The sequence below is a fragment of the Aegilops tauschii genome, chromosome 1 (genome assembly GCF_002575655.3).
Source record: "Aegilops tauschii subsp. strangulata cultivar AL8/78 chromosome 1, Aet v6.0, whole genome shotgun sequence".
Taxonomy (NCBI): domain Eukaryota; kingdom Viridiplantae; phylum Streptophyta; class Magnoliopsida; order Poales; family Poaceae; genus Aegilops; species Aegilops tauschii.
In genome coordinates, this window is record NC_053035.3 from 345,050,092 (window position 1) to 345,069,603 (window position 19,512).

Consider the following 19,512-nt stretch of genomic DNA (forward strand, 5'->3'; position numbering starts at 1 on the left):
TCTCGTGCCTCCACATGCGGACGAGGCAGTGCGGGCCGTTTTGATCCCCGCGCTGCTGCTGCTGCTTCTGCTGCTGCTGCAGACGGACCACCTGCCCCCCGGCTGACTGCTCCGCTGGATCTTGCGCGGCTCCGCTGGCCCTGCCTCCACCATCCATCAATTTATCCGCTTCTCTTCTCGACTCATCACATCATCTAGGATAGGGGTACTGCTGCTGCTTGCCTGCTTTAACCCGGAGCTACAGGCTGGTCCAGGAAATGACTGTTCGGGTTTCTTTGTGACATGATAAGAGACAAAATACTTATATTTCAAATCAAGACGCCAATTACTACTCCACAGCACTATACTATACTACTGGCGCTGCACGTAAAAAGTGCAATGTCTGCCGGAAATCCCATGTCGAATCTCTCGCGCACATGTTGCACTTTTAACAAAGAGTCCTCTCGCACGAACGAAAATAATAGAGGGGGAAGTGGAACAGTAACCAAAAGTGGTGGCGGAAAGTGCATTATTGCACACTCATCGAAGGCTCAACTCCACGCCATTATTAATCCCTGATTGAGTAGGAGTAGTAGCAACTGTCCAATCAAATCAAACCGAGGAGGGACGGTGCACTGCAGTCCCTCGTTAATTTTACCGAGCCACCTCTCTCCTCTCCGCCTCGCCCGCTTCTCTTTACCTAGCCTTCTCGGGTAAGCTGGCCAGGGCTAGTGGCAGCAGCAGTAGTGGGAGCAGGAGCTGCTTGGCTTGCTGTTTTGCTGGCTTTCACGTCCACCTACGCGGGCGTGAGGCGTGGAATCCAAACAATGGCGCTGGGATCCGCGGATCTATAGGCGAGGCGAGGCGCGGGATGGGATCTGGGAGCAGCAAGGCCGCTTCGCCGCCGGCCGGCGGCGAGGCCAAGGCGCGGAATGGGAAGCCGAGGGGGAGGAGCCTGATGCGCCTGCCCAGCTACTCCTGCTTCCGGGGCTTCACGCCCGAGTGTGACGCTTCTTCTTCGCTGCCGGCGCCGCCGCCGCCGCTGCCGCTAGGGGTCGAGGTAAACTGGACTGCCGCTTCGTTTTCTCCTTTTTTTTTGCCATTGGTGGAATAGGTTGCTGCCTTTGGTCCAAAATAATACAGGCTGTATTGCCGAATCGGGTCAATGGAAAGCGTTTCAGTATGTAGGATGTGCCTGTTCCTTTGTGGTAGATCCTGCCTTTGTCCGTGATTGATCTGTCTGTCATTTCTAGTCTCGGTTCGGGAGTTTGGCTTCTCCCATTTCCTTCTAGGATTTCTGCAGAGTTGTCGAGCCATTATTCTTTTTATTAATGGGGAGATGATTGTTCAGTGTGCCTCACCAGTAGATTCATAACTTTTTACAATGAGTGAATTCTGCTCAATTATATGTGCCAGAATATATAGTTATTGGAAAATGATTGTGTTCCCTTATGACAAATGTACATGGTTTTTCTTGTTGCGAAATGAGTATAGATGATTTTCTGAATGATTATTGTGTTGAATGTAAGATATGTGTAGTCTTTGGAGTAATCCTGCCTTTTGTAATCAAATGGCACATTCCTGTGTTTGCAGTCAAGCAAGGGAGGGGAGACGCCTTCACTCACTCACATTGGCATATCAGATGAAGATGCTTCATCGGCTCCTAAATCGAATCCAACTGAAGTCAGAACAATTCCTTCGTCAGATACCGACAGAGACCAAGATGATGATGTATTGCAGAATGTCACTGCTACCAGGACCGCAGTCGACGACGACCAATCGCCAAATCCTTCTGACCGGCCGCGTCCATGCTTTGGTGTCAACTTTGGGCTGAGTAGAGCTGTCAGCTTGGGATCATCGGTGGCATGCTCCATTATGTCAACCGGCCTCTCCTCTTCAGCTAATCCTAGTATTGGAAATATGGACCATCCTTCCGATGCGAACATCCCTCAACAAGGTGGTGCATCGACTTCTGGGATTTATTCAAGTCTGGATATGCTAAGAGACAGCGTCACAACGCAAGCTAGAGCGGCTCATCAGGCTAGGAGAAATTTGCTGGAATCTGAAGATGCTAACTTGAGGCATTCGCACAGGAGGATTGGACCCCAGGAACCTTCTGAAGGCAGTGTCAGGTTTAGCCGAACACTTAGTGTTGGAAGACTTCGTGACAGGGTCCTCAGGAGGACTCCATTCTCAGATAGTTTGTTCACCTCTTCACTTTATGATAGACCAGTGTGGACCGCAGGAAATGCCAGCACGAGGCAAGATTCATCTGTGATGCAACGGACTAATTCAGACAGAGGTTCCGAACCGCAACCAGAACCTTCATCAACTAACAGCACATACAACTCTGGCTCTGCAACTCTAAGAGAGGCCAGTAATCGGGATCTTCTTGAGCGCAGATCAGCTTTTCTTGAAAGGAGGAGGAGGATACGATCTCAGGTGGTGTACAGTTCAACTATTTTGATCATTTCTGACTTGCCTGCTTGTATATTTATAGCTTTTGCTTTCTTGGCAGGTCCGAGCTCTCCAAAGGTTGGGCAGCAGGTTCGAAAATTTATCAGGTCATGAGAGATCATGCATTCTATCTGGTCAACATAGAACAGGAAATTGCAACTGCAGGGCAAGCAGTCGACCAGGTAATCCTGATGAAGAATCCGGCACAAGGGCTAGCATATCAAGAATTGTTATGCTAGCAGAAGCACTCTTTGAGGTATGTGCTGCACATTTTTCTAGTTAGTGTTGTTTTCCCTTTTGGAGAAATGCCAACTTACATCCACATGGTTATGCCTCTCGTAGGTCTTGGATGAAATCCACCAACAGTCTGCTGCTTTATCCTCAAGGACATCATTACCTTCAATTGGATCCGTTCCTGCTCCAAAGGAGATCGTCGAGAGTCTTCCTGTCAAGGTGTACAGAAAGCCGTTGAAACATCAAACTGATGAGGCTGCACAGTAAGCCATTAAGCTTGTTTTGAAATTCTTTAATTAATAGAACTCTGTGGTGCACATTTGGGCAGTAACGTAGCTTGCGTGCGCGTGATGGGAAGATAGTATACCTTAAATGTCAATACCCTTGTTCACTTGTGCATAGACATTATTGTTGCTGATAATTCTAAGGACTGCAAGTGAAGCAGAGGCTTGTGTATCCAGTATACAAAAGGATCTAGATCTACTGCCTTTGAACTGTGGCTGCATGCTTAGTTGAGCCATTTGATTACAAAATTAGCCGAGCTATTCGATAAGAAATCAAGTTCTTGGACACAAACATGGGATATTTTAGGTGCTTGAGGACTCCAATTTTCTCATATTCTACAGTCTACCATTCACGATAAAATAGTTCATATGACTGGAAAGACACCTGTGGGCATTTATAATTGAATATTAAGTGCAGGGAAGCAGAATATATATAATTATTAAAAAATGTGCTTTGGACTGTTCAATAGAATGTGCTTTGGACTGTATATAATTATAAAGAATGCATATAACACCCTAAGCAAGATCCTGAGCCTCGGTTGTGCATGTGGATTGTACAGTTGCCATTTAAGCTGCTGGTTCTTTTTCAGTTTTAAGACAGTGGAGTGTTTGGCACTATATGTCCGTTTACCTGTTTGTTAACATTCTTTTTCAGTTTTTTTTATGTTAGTAGATATGTACTGAGTAAATCTAAACAGCAATGTCTATTTATTTATTATTTATTCCCATTCCTTCTGCACAATGCAGATGCTACATTTGCCTTGTCGAATATGAAGAGGGAGACTGTGTTCGCATACTTCCATGCAATCATGAGTTTCATCTAACATGTGTAGATAAGTGGCTGAAAGAGATTCACAGGTATTGTTCATGAAACCTACCAATTCAGATCAAGGAAAAGATTGATTCAACATGATATGATAATTTCCTTGGTACGAGAGCTCTATACTATTACTTGACACGCTGTCTAACATGACAATCGGCGTTCTCTGAAGGAAGAGCTGCATACTTGAAAAACTTATTTTCTGGTAAATGATTTTTGGGCAACTTTTGGGGATTTTGTTCGAACTACGAAGTTCAACCATAAACTAAGATGTACGATTCTTTGATGGGTACATTTAAATCTTACTGCCAGTATGACCAGATAATAGAGATGTATTACAGCATTAATATTTGATGATAAAATCGATAAATATCATCCTTATGCTGTGTCGAAGAGGCGGAGACTAGACTTACCGATAGACATTATGGGGTATAGTCACACCTCGCGAGCAGTGAATCTATCTGTATTACAGAATTAAATGTGTTTTCACGTGAATGTTGTGTGATTGAAGGCTGTCTTTGAAATGTTTCATCGCCTAGCAATCAGTGAACTTAAAAAGTAGCTGTGTTTTAAATCTTTCAGAATAATAGAAGTAAATAAGTTTGGGTGCTTACATTTATGCAGTTTGAGTTTTTTAATTCAAAAGATGAGAAGTTTTCTTCCAAACATAACTTAAAATTAATACCGATTCCCCTAACTCGTATTTAAGAGATAACTTGGCTTCTAACTGTTGGGAAATTTCTTCAAAAGTTTGTTCTTCCTGAGTTTCTTTTGTTTCATACAGTAGGCATCAGTTAATTTTTTGCAGTACCCCGTATCAGTATTTATTTCTGTGCTAAGCTGAACCTATGTCATGTATTTGTAGGGTTTGTCCACTCTGTCGTGGTGATGTCTGCCGATCTGATTCGTCGAGCATAGGGAAATTCAGCTGATTCTTTTATCTCTTAAGGATCCAGCTTCTTGCGAGAAAAAATGGAGCTTCGGACACGGTTCTTCGATCCAGCGGAACAGAGCCCGCAGAATGTTGCGGGCGCGATTCGATCTTCACTAGCCTGGTCTGAACAACTCAGGATGCTCCTGTATGTTTTAGCAAATTTGCGTGGCGGTCATCCCATTATAAGCGATGAACTTCCATGCGAATTTGAGATTGTTGTACGGTGGTGTGAAGCCTGTTGATATATTGGTTATATATGGCTTGCGTTTTCGTGATGTTTGAAATTAGCGTGATATTGACAATCTCTTCAGATGCTGCGTCACGGGCCTAGATCGAGTCGAGAGGGAGAGAGAGATGGGGATTAGAGGGGGGAATTGGGGTCTAGGGAGCCAGGCAGAGAGGGTTGGTGGCAAAGATTCAAATAGTTGGCAGGTACTGTAGTTCATTTTCGGTTCACTGATTAAAGTTCAGTCCTGCCCCTTGTACTACTAATCTGATGCAGCGACAGCCACTTGGGCCTATGGGTTCTAGCTCGGCTCTTTCGGCCTAAAGTTATGCTCTATGTGTCTGTCCTTTTTCCGAAGGGTTAATTCAGATGAAGGATGATGCCTACAACATTACTTTATATAGAGTTAAACAATGAAGCTATCTTCTCTGTTTAGTTTTTCATTATTGATTGCATCCATAGATTCTTATGTAGCATGGTGTATTTGCTAATGTCATACCGGGGTTTGTTGGCTACATGCCAATATATGCTTTTTCAAGATGAACTATGAGATATTTTACAAAAAAATATAACAGTACCTATATTGTCTATGCTTGGCCTAAAGGCTATTTTGTTCCATCACCAATTCCGCACTAATTTTCATTAAACATAACAATTCTCTTTTGCCCTTAAAATTCGTCTTCATGTGAAAAGCTAGATAAAAGATTTTTTTAATTGCCATCAGAAATAAGAAATACTCCCTGCGTCCCATAATATAAAACGTTATTACATCCAATATGTGAGTATATGAGATGTAATAATATTTTATATTATGGGACGGAGGGAGTAGAACATAGAGATGTGTCAAATTGTTTATCGTTAGGCTATTGGTTTCTATTGATACTCATCTCAAATATGTCCTTTTATGATTCAAGCAAGATAATCATGAGCCCATAGTTCAGAACATAAGTGGAGAGAGGCCACACATAGGAGTATTTGTTGAGGGTGTTAAATTTGAGAAATTTGTTTTTCGCATCATCTCCCTGATTATCCTGGGGGGTGGGGCCGGGGGGGGGGGGGGGGGGCTTAAGAGGTGACAAAGTATATTTGTACGCTGATTGTTTTCATTTTGGCTTAATTTGTATTGTAGAATGCTAGACACCTTTGACCAATGCACAGAATGATTGTACCAGCCTTCCAAAGGACCATGATGTAAAATGAATGATCTTCAGGGGCAGCGCCCCTGATTCTGTTTTCATTGAAAATGGAACAAGACCGTGATGTAAAATGGGACGGCATAAGAGCAACTCCAACGGGCGAACCCAAACGGACGGTGATTTCGTCCGCATTTTGTCCGTTTGGATCGGCCGCCCACTCAGCGTCCGTCCTCTTTTAGATTTGGGTCGGCAGCGCGCCCAACGCGTCGACCCATATGTGCCGGCGTGGCTGGCTGGCCGCCCAATATTTACATTGATTTGCATTCAAACATATTGTCAAATAACATAGTTTTACCGAATAAAAATATTATAGTTTTACAAGCCGGATACAAATAAAAATGTTTCACATAGTTTTGCAAATGAATAAAAGAAGATACATCTATTGGTTGCCAATATGAGCTCACGTATGCTCAACCAAATCATTTTGCAGCTGCACGTGAGTTTCCCAATCACGCATGTCTTCATGAAAACTGTTCAAATGTTGCCGCTACTCCATGCTCAGGCACAACATTCTCACCCTGAAACTGAAACCCTTGATCGTACAGACGTTCCGGGCGCTCGTCTTCTACGATCATATTGTGCATGATCACACAAGCAGTCATCACCTTCCATAGTTTCTGCGTGCTTCAGATATTAGCAGGATACCGAACGATGCCCCATCGAGGTTGCAAAACACCAAAGGCACGCTCGACATCCTTCCTGGCACTCTCTTGCTCCTGGGCAAATCTTTTCCTCTTCTCTCCGACAGGGTTGGGTATTGTCTTGACAATAGTGGTCCACTGAGGATAGATCCCGTCACCCAGGTAGCATCCTTAATTGTAGTTGTGTCCGTTGACAGTAAAGTTCACCGGTGGTCTGTTGCCTTCGGCAAGCCTAGCAAACACCGGCGAGCGCTGAAGCACATTGATATCATTGTGTGATCCAGCCATGCCAAAGAAAGAGTGCCAGATCGAGAGATCTTGAGACGCCACGGCCTCTAATATGACAGTGCAAGCCCTGACATGTCCCTTATACTGCCCTTGCCAAGCAGAAGGACAGTTCTTCTACTCCCAGTGCATGCAGTTATGCTGCCAAGCATCCTTGGGAAGCCCCTTCTGGCATTCATCGCCAACAAACGGGCTGTATCTTCAGCTGTCGGCTCTCTCAAGTACTCAGGGCCAAACACAGCAATAACAGCCTTGCAGAACTTATACAGGGACACTAGGCATGTAGACTCACTCATACGGACGTACTCGTCAATGAGATCACCGGGCACTCCGTATGCAAGCATTCGGATGGCGGCAGTGCATTTCTGATAAGAGGAGAAACCGATCTTGCCGACGGCATCCTCTTTGCACTCGAAATAGTCATCATAGCCGACCACCCCCTCTCTAATACGGTTGAAAAGATGCCTACTCATACGGAAACGGCGGCGGAATTTTTGATGTTTGAACAACGGATTTGTTGTATCAAAGTAGTCCTTCCAACGAAGGAAATGCCCGCTCTCTCGGTTGCGATTCAACGCCAGAAGGTGGCCCGGAATGGAGCCACGAAACAACGGCCGCTGGTTGTTGAGGTGGTGATGGACCAACACGGCAGCCAATATCTCCTCCTCGTCGTCGGAGTCGCAAAGGAAATTATGGGAAAAAAACTCATCGGCGGAGTCCATTTTCATACCTTAGCAAACTGTCGAACAGCTTGCAGGCGTCGAAGAAGGAGACGGACGGCGAGGGGAGTTGCGGCGCGCACGGACCAGCTAGCTGCCCTGCCGACGTCCGACGAGTGGGCCGGCGTCCGACGAGCGTGCCGGTGAGGATCTGGCCGGGGCGGCGAGGCGGCCTCTTGGTCGCGGGCGGCTGTGCGGTTGGGGGGGAGCGGCGGTGGGAAACATTTTGCTCCCCGACGGCAAGACGACGGTGGCGGGGGGAGTGAGCGGCGTTGCTGGGCGGATGTGAAGGCGACGGCAGCTGGCAGAGTCGCCGGCAAAAAAGGGCGACGGCGTCGGCGACGAAGGAGGCGGGTGAGGGTTGCTGTTGGCTGGGGGGTGGGGGAGGCCAATGAGCCACCGACCAGCGGGCCCGGGGAGAGGAGAAGGCGGGCGTGCACGCGTCAGTCACGTGTCCGCGCCGACGCAAATCCGACTAAAAAATGGGCCGGGAATGGGTCGCCCGCGGACGAAAAGCGGACGCGCGTCCGTTTGGGTCGGCGCGTTGGGCCGACTTTTCTGTCCGCGCCGACCCAAATGGACAGCGGCGGATGAAATGGGTCGCCCCATTGGAGCTGCTCTAAAGTAACTGTTCGATGCTAGGCAGTGCTTACTTTTCATTGTTTGTAAGGATTTTAAAATTGGGACAATTTTTTAGATGTTTAGGGTCGTTTCAGACCTTAGATAAAAAGTGACTACTTCTACCGAAGCATAAACTTCCTTTTCATATTTACCATGACATGTACTGAGACCATCAGTTGATATACAGTAAGCTCGACAAAGGGCTAACAAAAGTTTGATCATGCGACGTTTTACACAAATGTTTTTTTCTTGCCAAACCAACAACAAGCATCTGGATAGGCTCTTTCACGGGTACGGCGTGCCGTCGCGCCACTACCCGCTAGTAGTGCAAATTTCTAGCACAACCTCAAACCCAAGTTCTTACCCTAATTGAATTTAAACCTTTGTGAAGGAAGTACCACATACATGAAAATCGTACGGTACAAAGAATCTCTCAAACACACATGCAAAGTCGTAAACATCAAAGATGGCATGCCATTTCACTGTTGCGTTTTTCAAATTCCCATGTTTTAGAAATTCAGGTTCAATTTCACATTTGAAGCTATGAAAAAACCGAATTCAGTAACTAAGAAGCTGATACCTGTGAAAATGTGAAAATTATTGAAAAGGATGTTGAGTTTGTTTTTCGTAGGTCCAAGTAAATAAATCTGAGCTTAAATTTGAAACTTGACATGCTTGTAATGTTACACTTTATTTTTTTAGAAAAAATTGCAGAATATTCTGTCTTTATATCTTTTTTTTGAACTTCTGTCTTTCTATCTTTTTTATGATAACTTTCTGTCTTTCTATCTAATCTAATATAATCGGGAAAAAGAAAAAAAAAGATATATAGAAACACCGAAACACGAACGTGTCCAATCTCATCACACGACAACCCCGAAAACGAACGGCCACGATTGAAGCTTGACAACCAACCAGACTCGACTTGTTCAGGCTTCAGAGTCCAGACCACACCCCTCTTCGGCCCCGTTCCTTTCCTTTCCCACGCCCCCACCAACCCAATCCTCGCGTCGCGTCCCCTAAACCCTAACCCGCCGCGAGGGGAAAGCGCCGGAAGCCATGGCGACGGCGGCGCCGGGGCAGCTCAACCTCGACAACTACCCGTCGTGGGGCTCCCGCGGCGTCGACTGCTTCGAGAAGCTCGAGCAGATCGGGGAGGGCACATACGGGTAAGCGCCTATCGTCCCCTCAATCCCAATCCCTCAATCCCGCGAAACGCCTATGCGTCGGTCTGATTCGGCTGCGTCGTCTTTGTTGTTGCCAGGCAAGTGTTCATGGCCAAGGAGACGGAGACCAAGGAGATCGTCGCGCTCAAGAAGATCCGCATGGACAACGAGCGCGAGGGCGTAAGTATCCTTTGTTGCGTCTCTCTATTTTCCTAAATGATGTTCTTGGCTCTGAGGCTTTCTTTTCTCGATTCGACGCAGTTCCCTATCACGGCCATCCGCGAGATCAAAATCCTCAAGAAGCTGCACCACCAGAACGTCATCCAGCTCAAGGAGATCGTCACATCCCCAGGTTCGACTAATCATCCCACGAATCAGAAGAACATCATGTTTGGTTGTTAACCGCCTGCGTCCAGAGGACTAATGGATTGGATTGATTCTTGCAGGGCCGGACAGAGACGAGCAGGGGAAGCAAAGTACGGTTCTTTTTAAGAACGATATTAGTGTTTCTGATTCTTCTCTCAAAAAACTAAAATGAATGGTCCGTTGCCTAGTTTTGCCATTTGACCTGTCGTGTTGTTGTTCCATAGTCGATGGCAACAAGTACAAAGGGAGCATTTACATGGTCTTTGAGTACATGGACCATGACTTGACTGGGTTGGCTGATAAGCCTGGGATGCGCTTCACCATTCCACAGATTAAGGTAAAACCATCCATAAGTGTATGATGATGGTACTGGTTGCTACAAGTGTAGGTCCTGATGTAATGTCATGTACCAGTGCTACATGAAGCAACTCCTCACGGGCCTTCACTATTGCCATATCAATCAAGTTCTGCATCGTGATATTAAAGGTATCTATTGCAGACAATTTGCATGAATTTGGGCGTTATGTTGTGACAGTGACTTCGTTGTTTTTATGCTAATCATGTATCAAAATTTACTCCTGCAGGATCTAACCTCTTGATAGACAACGAGGGTAACTTAAAACTGGCTGATTTTGGCCTAGCAAGATCATTTTCGAGTGATCATAACGCAAACCTCACTAACCGTGTGATCACTCTGTGGTACAGGTATTGCAGTGTTATCCTTTTGTCTTGCAAGTTGTCTAGTGCAGTGTTTGTAATTGGATCTTGCTGACTCTTTTGTTGGGTTAATGATTTCAGACCTCCAGAGTTGCTGCTAGGAAGCACAAAATATGGGCCAGCGGTGGACATGTGGTCGGTGGGTTGTATTTTTGCAGAGCTTCTCAATGGAAAGCCAATACTGCCTGGAAAGAATGAGGTATGGTTTTCTAAAGGTGTTGGACAGATTATTTTTATCAATTGCTGTGATGAGTTTAGTTATTATCATAATTCCTATTAGCTGTCAAATACATAATGTTATGATTATGAAGAGACTTGGAATATCTTTAATTTATTATCAATTGAATATGAATATCGAGAGACTTGGAATATACTTATTATCAATTGAATATCTTTAATTCATTTAGTTCTCAAACCTAAATAGTGTAAGAATCATTTTTATGATTATGAAGAGACTTGGAATATATGTCATGATGTGAAGCTAGAGCATTTAGGTAAAGAGAAACTAGCAGCCATGTGTAACACACCTGGGGAGTACTAGAGATTGTGCTTACTTACTTACTTACGAAGCCTTTTATCCCAAACAAGTTGGGGTAGGCTAGATATGAAACCCTTTCACGAGGACTTCCCAGGAGGTCACCCATCCTAGTACTACTCTCGCCCAAATGGGTTTCATACCCAAAAGACTGGCTAGTTTTTACGTTGGCTCGCCAAGCCTATCACAACCCTTAGATATGAAACCCTTTCACGAGGACTTCCCAGGAGGTCACCCATCCTAGTACTACTCTCGCTCAATTGGGTTTCATACCTATGGGACTGGCTAGTTTTTACGTTGGCTCGCCAAGCCTATCACAACCCTCCTCCTTTACCCGGGCTTGGGACCGGCTATGCCTAGAAGACATAGGCGGAGTTGGAGTACTAGAGATTGTGCAATGTTGCAAAATTATCCTGTTTATCCATATCCATCTGACGGCAACACATCCTACTATTTTTGTACTACTCGGGGAATATCTTCCAGATATTGTACACTGTTGGATATATATCCTACAACAAATCCTACTTGGGTTAATATCTAGCCATGTGAAGCTAGACATTTTAACTTGGTTATGGAAGGAAAAACAACTACTATGTTTGTACTCCTGTTATGTGCAAATGTTGCTCTTGTTAGTTCGGAAACTCTTACAAAATTCTCCATATCTACAATAATCTTTAGCTGTACATTTAAACTTGGTTACAGTAGGGAAACAGATTCCATTCTTGTAGTAACCCTATTATGTGAAAATAGAAGTGCACCAATCTCATTGTAAATGTTTTGTAAGTTAGGGAATGCTTCTCTGCTTTGCCAAGAGAAACATAAACTTAACTCCTCCGTCCTCCTTCATCTTTACTCTTAATTTCTTCAAAATCTGCGTGGTTCTTTTCGTGGTTGTAAAAATATAGTTGCTCCCTGTCTAGCCCAGCTGTTTTTTTTTACTTTGAGGCACTTTCAGTCAGTATCTGGAATCACCTAGCACTAAGTATATTTGTTGATTTGTTCCAAGCTTGAACTTGTAGTCTACTGCAATCGCGAGTAATCCGTTGTCTCTGATATTTTGTGCAGCCAGACCAACTGACCAAAATATTTGAGCTTTGTGGTACCCCTGACGAATTGATTTGGCCGGGTGTGACAAAAATGCCGTGGTATAATAATTTGAAGCCTCCCCGCCAATTGAAGAGGCATGTTAAGGATGCTTTTAAACAGTAAGTACTATGTATTATACTTCTCTTATCATTTTGTACTTGAAGCTTGCTCAGTTGCCCTTTCGGAAGAGTGTTTGCTTACTTTGTGGGGTTCTAGTTTTGATTTTCATGCTCTGGATCTGCTGGAGAGGATGTTAACACTGGACCCGTCAAAGGTATAGTTGCTTCTTTTTGGTGTTTGCTTACATTTATATATGCTTTGATATGCAAAAAGTTTGTGAGCCTGGCTTGTTTGTTCATGTTTTTTTAACTGCCAATTCTTTTTATTATTCAACCATAATTTGACATGACTTGCACTCTCCAGAGGATATCTGCAAATGAAGCTCTTGATTCTGAATATTTCTGGACTGATCCCCTACCATGTGATCCTAAAAGGTGATGCTCGTAGGCCTTTTCCGTTCCCTGACTCGTGGCTTGCCATAATCATCCTAAGTTCTATTAAGACATACCCCACTATGATTAATTAATTGATGTCCGTTTTCCTTTTGTGTTTGCTGATGCAGCTTGCCAAAGTATGAGGCTTCACATGAATATCAGACCAAGAAAAGACGTCAACAGCAGCGGCAAGCTGATGATGCTGCTGCAAAGCGGCAAAAGACGCATCATTCTCAGCCTCCTCATGCCCGTTTGCCCCCAATCCAGCAATCAGGCCATCAAATAAGGCCAGCCCAGCCTACCAACAACCCGCATCCACCAATGGCATCTGGGTCAAATCATCACTATGGAAAGCCCCGAGGGCCAGGAGGGCCAAACAGGTACCCACCGGGCGGGAACCAAGGTGGTGGAGGGTATCCGAACCGTGGAGGGCAAGGTGGCGGCTATGGCAGTGGCCCTTATCCCCCTCAACAAGGTCGAGGGCCTCCTCCGTACCCTGGCGGTGGCCCAAGGGGTGGTGGCAGCAGCGGTGGCTATGGTGGTGCTCCAAACTTTCCACAAGCCGGTCCTTATGGTCCTGGCGGCCCAGGCCGGGGGCCAAATTATCCCCCACAAGCTGGCTCTCGAAACCAGCAGCAGCAGTATGGAAACTGGCAATAGTATGTAGCATCTCAACAATACCATGTCATGTAGATTTCTTTTTCTTTTTCGAGAAGGCCATGGCATGTAGGAATTGCCCATGATAAGTGGAAACCTATGCACTGATACTTTAATTTAACTGATGTGCCTTTTTGCTGGGCTTGATATAATTAATGTCATTTATCTATGGGTTAATTATACTTGGGAAGTTTTAGTTTTGTCCTACTAATTTTAAGTGTGATCAACTATTTATATACCAAATTAGTTTCATTAGATTCATCATAAAATATATTTGTTGCTGTAGATGTTAGAATTTGTTTATACACTTAAAAGAAGCTTATTTGGGGACATACTAAAATTAATTTGAAATGGAGAGAATAATCTTTATACACAAAATTGAATTCCAGGATTTCTAGGTTGAAATATTGTCGAGGTTCAGGTCTGCCTCGTCGCTGGACCTTTCTCCTTGGCCTTCTTCTTTGGCTCGTGCCCGTCGATGTCCTTGCGCTGGTAATAGTGCGGCGCGATCTCGAGCAGCCACTCCGGCTTGAGCTCCGTCACCTGCCGCATGTACTCCTTCCTGGTCAGCACCAGCTCATGGTACACCACCCACGTCGGCGGCAGCTCCGCCGTCCCGGAGCTCGGGTGCACGAACACCGTCTGCCGGCTCTTGACGGCACGGTACGACCCGTCCTTCTGCCGCCGCGCGGCGTTGCGGAAGTACCCCGCCGTGACCGCCTTCCTTATCCCGTCGAGGTCGCCGGCGCCGGAGCAGTGCTCGATCTCCACCCGCTCCAGCAGCGCCTCCAGCTGGTCCCGCACGTCCCGCGCGCGCTTCATGGTGCGCGGCTGCACGAAGTTCTCGCGGCACCACTGCGACGAGTAGCCCGACTCCCTCCACGCGTTGTACACGTTGAGCAGCGCCACGTGGTCGCCGACGTTGCCCGCGTGGAAGGCCTGCCGCGCCGTGTCGGCGAGCACCAGCTTGTCCTTGGGCCGGTAGAAGAAGGCTTTCCCGGCCGACAGCATGGCCGCGATGGTCACCACCTCCTCGGAGCACCCGTACTTCTCCGACGCCACGATGGCCTTGGAGAGCATGGGGTCCAGGGGGAACTCCGCCATCCGCCTCCCGGTCTTGGTGAGCTCGCCGCGGCTGTTGAGCGCGCCGAGGGCGAAGAGCTCCTCGAGGGCCTTGAGCAGCGCCTCCGACGCCGGGGGGTCCATGAAGTCGAAGCCCACCAGGTCGTTGATGCCCAGCGCCTTGAGCCGCAGCACCACGTTGGCCAGGTTGCTCCTCTGGATCTCCGGGACCGTGTCGTCGTCCAGGTCGTGCCTGAAGTTGTACTCCGTGAAGAGGCGGAAGCACTTGCCCGGGCCCGTGCGCCCCGACCGGCCGGCGCGCTGGTCCGCCGACGCCTTGGAGATGGGCTCCACGCGCAGCGACTCCATGCCCGTGCGCGGGTTGTACGACTTGAGCTTGCAGAAGCCCGGGTCGATCACGTACTTGATCCCGTCGATGGTCAGCGACGTCTCGGCGATGTTGGTGGCCAGGACCACCTTGCGGGCGCCCTCCGGCGTCGGCTCGAAGATCTTGCCCTGGAGCTCGGTGGGCAGGTTCGCGTAGATCGGGCAGATCACCAGCTCCGCAATCTTGCTGCCGACCGTCATCATCTTCTGCTTCAGCAGCTCTTCCACCGTCTCGATCTCCTCCTGCCCCGTGAGGAACAGCAGGATGTCGCCGGCGGGCTGCTTGACGTGCAGCTGCAGGACCGTGACCACTGCGGCGGCGATGTAGTCCGCCTCCGGCGCCGTGGTGTAGTGGATGTCCACCTTGTACCGTCTCCCGGGGATCTTGAAGATGGGGGCCTCGTCGAAGAAGTCGCTGAACCTCTCGGCGTTGAGCGTTGCGCTGGAGATGAGCAGCTTCACGTCCGGCCGGAAGCGCGCAATGTCCTTGACCAGGCCGAAGAGGATGTCGGTGGAGAGCGTGCGCTCGTGCGCCTCGTCCACGATCACCATGCTGTAGCTCGCCAGGTCCGGCTCGCCGAGGAACTCCCGCAGGAGCATCCCGTCCGTCATGTACTTGATCATCGTCTTGTCCGAGGTGCAGTCCTCGAACCTGATGGAGTAGCCGACCTCGTGCCCGAGCTTGACGCCCAGCTCCTGCGCCACCCTCGCCGCCACGCTCATCGCCGCCACGCGCCGCGGCTGCGTGCACGCGATCTTCTTCCCCTTGGCCGTGTACCCGGCCTCGTGGAGGTACTGCGGTATCTGCGTGGTCTTGCCGGAGCCGGTCTCTCCGACGATGATCAGCACCTGGTACTTCTCGATGGCCTTGAGCAGATCGTCCTTGAACTTGTACACGGGCAGATTCTTCCTCTCGTTCTGCAGCTCCCGCTGTAATGTGACCTTGGCGTCGACGGCCTCGGCCAGTTCGTCCATCTCGCCGTCCGGCTCGGCGCCGGCCTGCACCGTCGACTTGACGAAGTCGACCATGTCTTCCAACACGAGCTCGTAGCCGCCGCCAGCCGGGACACCATCACCTGATCCAAAGTGCAGCCGAGACTTCCTTATCTGCTGCTCTTCCCAGGCCTCCTGCTCCGAGAAGAAATTGCTCCTCTTGCCGTCTCTCGCCGCCGCCTCGGGGTCATCGTACCGTTGCCTCGGAACGGCGAACCGCTTGGCCTGATCCACGTTTTCTGCGGCATCGTATGCCTCTGGCATCCTGTAGTATTCGCCGGCGTCGGCGTCCTTTCCGACGCGGTCCTTGACAAGGTCGTAGATTTCCTTCTTGCGCCTGAATTCCCGCTCTTCGGCGTTGGTCATCTTCACGCCGTCGAAGATGAGCTCGTTGTCGACGATCTCGTCTCGCATCTCCTCCACCTTCATCTTCTTCCGCTTTTCCAGGTAGGCCTGCCGCGAGGCCGTCCTGAGCTCCGAGGTGTCGCCCCTGTCCATCGCCTCGGACCGCCGGGCGAGCTCGCCCTGTTCTCGCTTGGACGGCTTCCGGTCCGTCAGTTTCCTAGTGCTGGCCGCGTCGCGTTCTCTGATGTGCTGGTCGAGCTGAGCCTTCTCGATCTGGTCACGGTCCATCTCCTCTAGTTCCTCCCCACAAGAATTGCCGCCGTCCTTCGCGGGAGCACGCCGCGCTCGCACTTTCCGCCCAGAATCGCGCATTACAGTCGCCTCCTCCTCGCCGTCGTCGTCCCCTTGGCTCGCGGCCTTCTGCCTGAAACGCTTGTTGCTGTTGGTGTTAGAGGACGACGCGGTGTCGATGGCGGTGGCGCCGGCGTCTTCAGCGACATCGTCCTCATCGTCGAGCAGCTTGAAGGCGCTCTGCCTCTTGGCGAACGCCGCCGCCTCCTGCACCTGCTTCCGGTACTCGCTGACGCGGGAGCCCTGGCGGGGGAACATGGCGTGCACGTCCTCCGCGAAGGCGACGGTGTCGGCGGAGGAGGGGAGGCCGGCGAGGTCGACGAGGCGCGCCGCGAGGTCGGCCGCCGAGGCGCTCTCCCGCGCGAGGCGGAGAACCAGGCGCACCACCATGACCTCGGAGTAGCCCACGAGCGCCATCAGACGGTCGGACACCCGCGTCTTGAGCTGGCCCTCCTCGCTCGACATGGCGTGACCGGCCGAACACGGACACACCGCGCTCTCGTCGACCCCGGCCGCGACCGCGACGCCGCCGCCTCGCCGGGAGAGCAGAGTCGGTTCCGAAGGAAGGGGTAAACGTGCGACCGCTTTATCCGTGCTTCCGCTGATGGGTCTTTAATTATTTTGATTTGATTTGTGTACGTGATCGGAAGCTGGCTATGGCGGTTCCAAACCGACTCGGCAGTGAGTTGGGAATCCGTGGCTCCGCCGGAAGGAGCTGCCTAGATCCCAGCCCTTCGTATTGCTGGACGTCGGCGTTGCAGGCCGACTCGATGTTTTTGGCTCAAGTTCGACGAAATTCAAGAAACGTTGGCTTTCTTGATCTTCAAGAAACAACAGCTTGACCGACATGAATTGAATACCATTAGTTGACTCCGGTCCACAGGACACGCGGTGGATTGGCTTGAAGGGTTGGAACTTCTCTCGCTTCACACATGTAGGGATCCGTAGTCCTACCGAGGGTTTCATGTAGTATCTACTACTCCCTCGGTTCTAAAATAGATGACCAAGCTTTGTAAAGTTGGGTCATCTATTTTAGAACGGAGAGAGTACCTCCGTTCCAACATATATGATGTTTTAGTAGGCTAGTTGTATCTAAATGATAATCGTTAAAATGAAATGATAATAATGTATACCATAGGGAGGCCGCTAGCCGTCAGCCAGCTGATCTTAGAAAAGCTCATCTGCATATCCAGCCATCCAGCCGTTGGTTTACTTACGCATAATCTAATTTGGTCCGCTTAATCCCTGATGATAGGGTCACACCGAGACCATGTTATCGCTTCCTTCCCAGCACGCCCACGTCTGCAACGCCTCCATCATCCTTGTTACTCGCACTGCTACGCACGAAGCTTTTGCGAGAGCTGCATCGACGACGTGCTCCATTGCAGACCGACGATACTTCGGTGGCCCAACGATGCTCCAATCCAGCACTGTCGATACTCCCGTAGCACCACACGGCGGATGTCGGTGCTCCATTACAGCACTGGGTATGCTCCGGTGGCCCGGCGATGCTCCATTACAGCAACATCGATGCTCTCATAGAACCACGCATCACTCGTGCATCACAGCGGAGCCCTCACAGCAACCCTGCATCGCTTTCACACCACCACTTGTAGGGTCGCAACCCGCGACGTTGAAGCAAACACCAGTGCTTTGCACTGGTGCCGCCGCTCACCTCCCACCACTGCTTGCAGCGTCGCTGATGGTGTCTTGGCTAGGGACCTCTAATCATGTCAACTCCTGGCCCGGTGGGCCGGGCTGAGGGCATGTCTTTTCCGACCTGGGCCAAATCGTACGGTCCATGAAATATAATTAGAAGGATCTAGACGGCTCGACGTATACTTCAAGATGCTGAATTCGTGGAGGTTTTCTATCTCTCCGTACGTAGCCGGCTAGGATCCATGTACCCTAGGACCCTCGTACCTATATAAACTGAGGGGCCCGGCTCATAAAGATATCACACAATCTCTTGGTAGATTCATGTACTCTGTACTCACTCCCACGCAATAAACACAAGCATGACGTAAGGTTCCCGCTGGGATGAAAACCACGACAGGGACAAAGATATGAATCTTTGTTGTCCCCGCGGGCAGGGATAGGCACGAAAGAGGTGTTATTGGGATGGGTTTGGGAAGGCAATACCCGACTAGGTAATAACCCCCATTGCCATTTATTGGGGAATGCAATATTTAATTTTTTTTACCTACGATCATGCAAGATCTATCTAGGAGATGCATAGCAACGAGTGGGGAGAGTGTGTCCACGTACCCTCGTAGACCGAAAGAGGAAGCGTTTAGTAACGCGGTTGATGTAGTCGAACGTCTTCGCGATCCAACCGATCCAAGTACCGAACGTACGGCATCTCCGCGTTCAGCACACGTTTAGCTCGGTGACGTCCCTCGGGCGCTTGATCGAGTTGAGGACGAGGGAGAGTTCCGTCAGCACGACGGCGTGGCGACGGTGATGATGAAGTTACCGGCGCAGGGCTTCGCCTAAGCACTACGACGATATGACCGAGGTGTGTGTAACTGTGGAGGGGGGCACCGCACACGGTTAAGAGAAACTTGTGTGTCTATGGGGTGCCCCCTCCCACGTATATAAAGGAGGGGGGAGGAGGAGGCCGGCCAAGGTGTGGCGTGCCAAGGGGGGAGTCCTACTTGGACTCCCGGTCCAAGTAGGATCCGCGCCCCCCTTTCCTATTCTAAGAAGAAGGGGGAAAGAGAGGGAGGAGAAGAAGGAAAGGGGGCCGCCCCCAACCGTAGTTCAATTCGGTTTGGGCTTGGGGGGGGGGGGGGCGCCTCCACCTGGCCGTCTGCCTCCTCTCTCCTTAAGGGCCCATGAAGGCCCATTAACCCCCCGAGGGGTTCCGGTAACCCCCCGATACTCCGGAAAATGTCTGAACCTTTCCGAAACTATTCCGGTGCCCAAACATAACCTTCTAATATATCAATCTTTAT

At 49.2% G+C, this 19,512-nt stretch overlaps 3 protein-coding genes across 3 annotated transcripts; 2 read left to right on the top strand and 1 right to left on the bottom strand.

The window, feature by feature from the left end:
* Window positions 1–492: 492 nt before the first annotated feature.
* On the top strand, window positions 493–4,992 carry LOC109780106 (uncharacterized). Its single transcript, XM_020338693.4, has 6 exons — window positions 493–1,039; window positions 1,573–2,421; window positions 2,498–2,692; window positions 2,779–2,933; window positions 3,702–3,812; window positions 4,640–4,992. The coding sequence occupies exons 1-6, from the start codon at window positions 851–853 to the stop codon at window positions 4,704–4,706; spliced, it is 1,566 nt and encodes a 521-aa protein (XP_020194282.1). The 5' UTR covers window positions 493–850; the 3' UTR covers window positions 4,707–4,992.
* A 4,340-nt stretch (window positions 4,993–9,332) lies between these two features.
* Window positions 9,333–13,597, top strand: LOC109780107 (cyclin-dependent kinase C-2). Its single transcript, XM_020338694.4, has 12 exons — window positions 9,333–9,565; window positions 9,661–9,742; window positions 9,824–9,914; window positions 10,009–10,038; window positions 10,153–10,265; window positions 10,342–10,414; window positions 10,513–10,633; window positions 10,727–10,844; window positions 12,246–12,385; window positions 12,483–12,540; window positions 12,690–12,760; window positions 12,889–13,597. Exons 1-12 carry the CDS (start codon window positions 9,456–9,458, stop codon window positions 13,418–13,420), a joined length of 1,539 nt encoding a protein of 512 aa, XP_020194283.1. The 5' UTR covers window positions 9,333–9,455; the 3' UTR covers window positions 13,421–13,597.
* Window positions 13,598–13,736: 139 nt separating this feature from the next.
* Window positions 13,737–17,158, bottom strand: LOC109780101 (pre-mRNA-splicing factor ATP-dependent RNA helicase DEAH1-like). The gene has a single exon (XM_020338687.4). It carries the CDS (start codon window positions 17,018–17,020, stop codon window positions 13,835–13,837), a length of 3,186 nt encoding a protein of 1,061 aa, XP_020194276.1. The 5' UTR covers window positions 17,021–17,158; the 3' UTR covers window positions 13,737–13,834.
* Window positions 17,159–19,512: the final 2,354 nt, after the last annotated feature.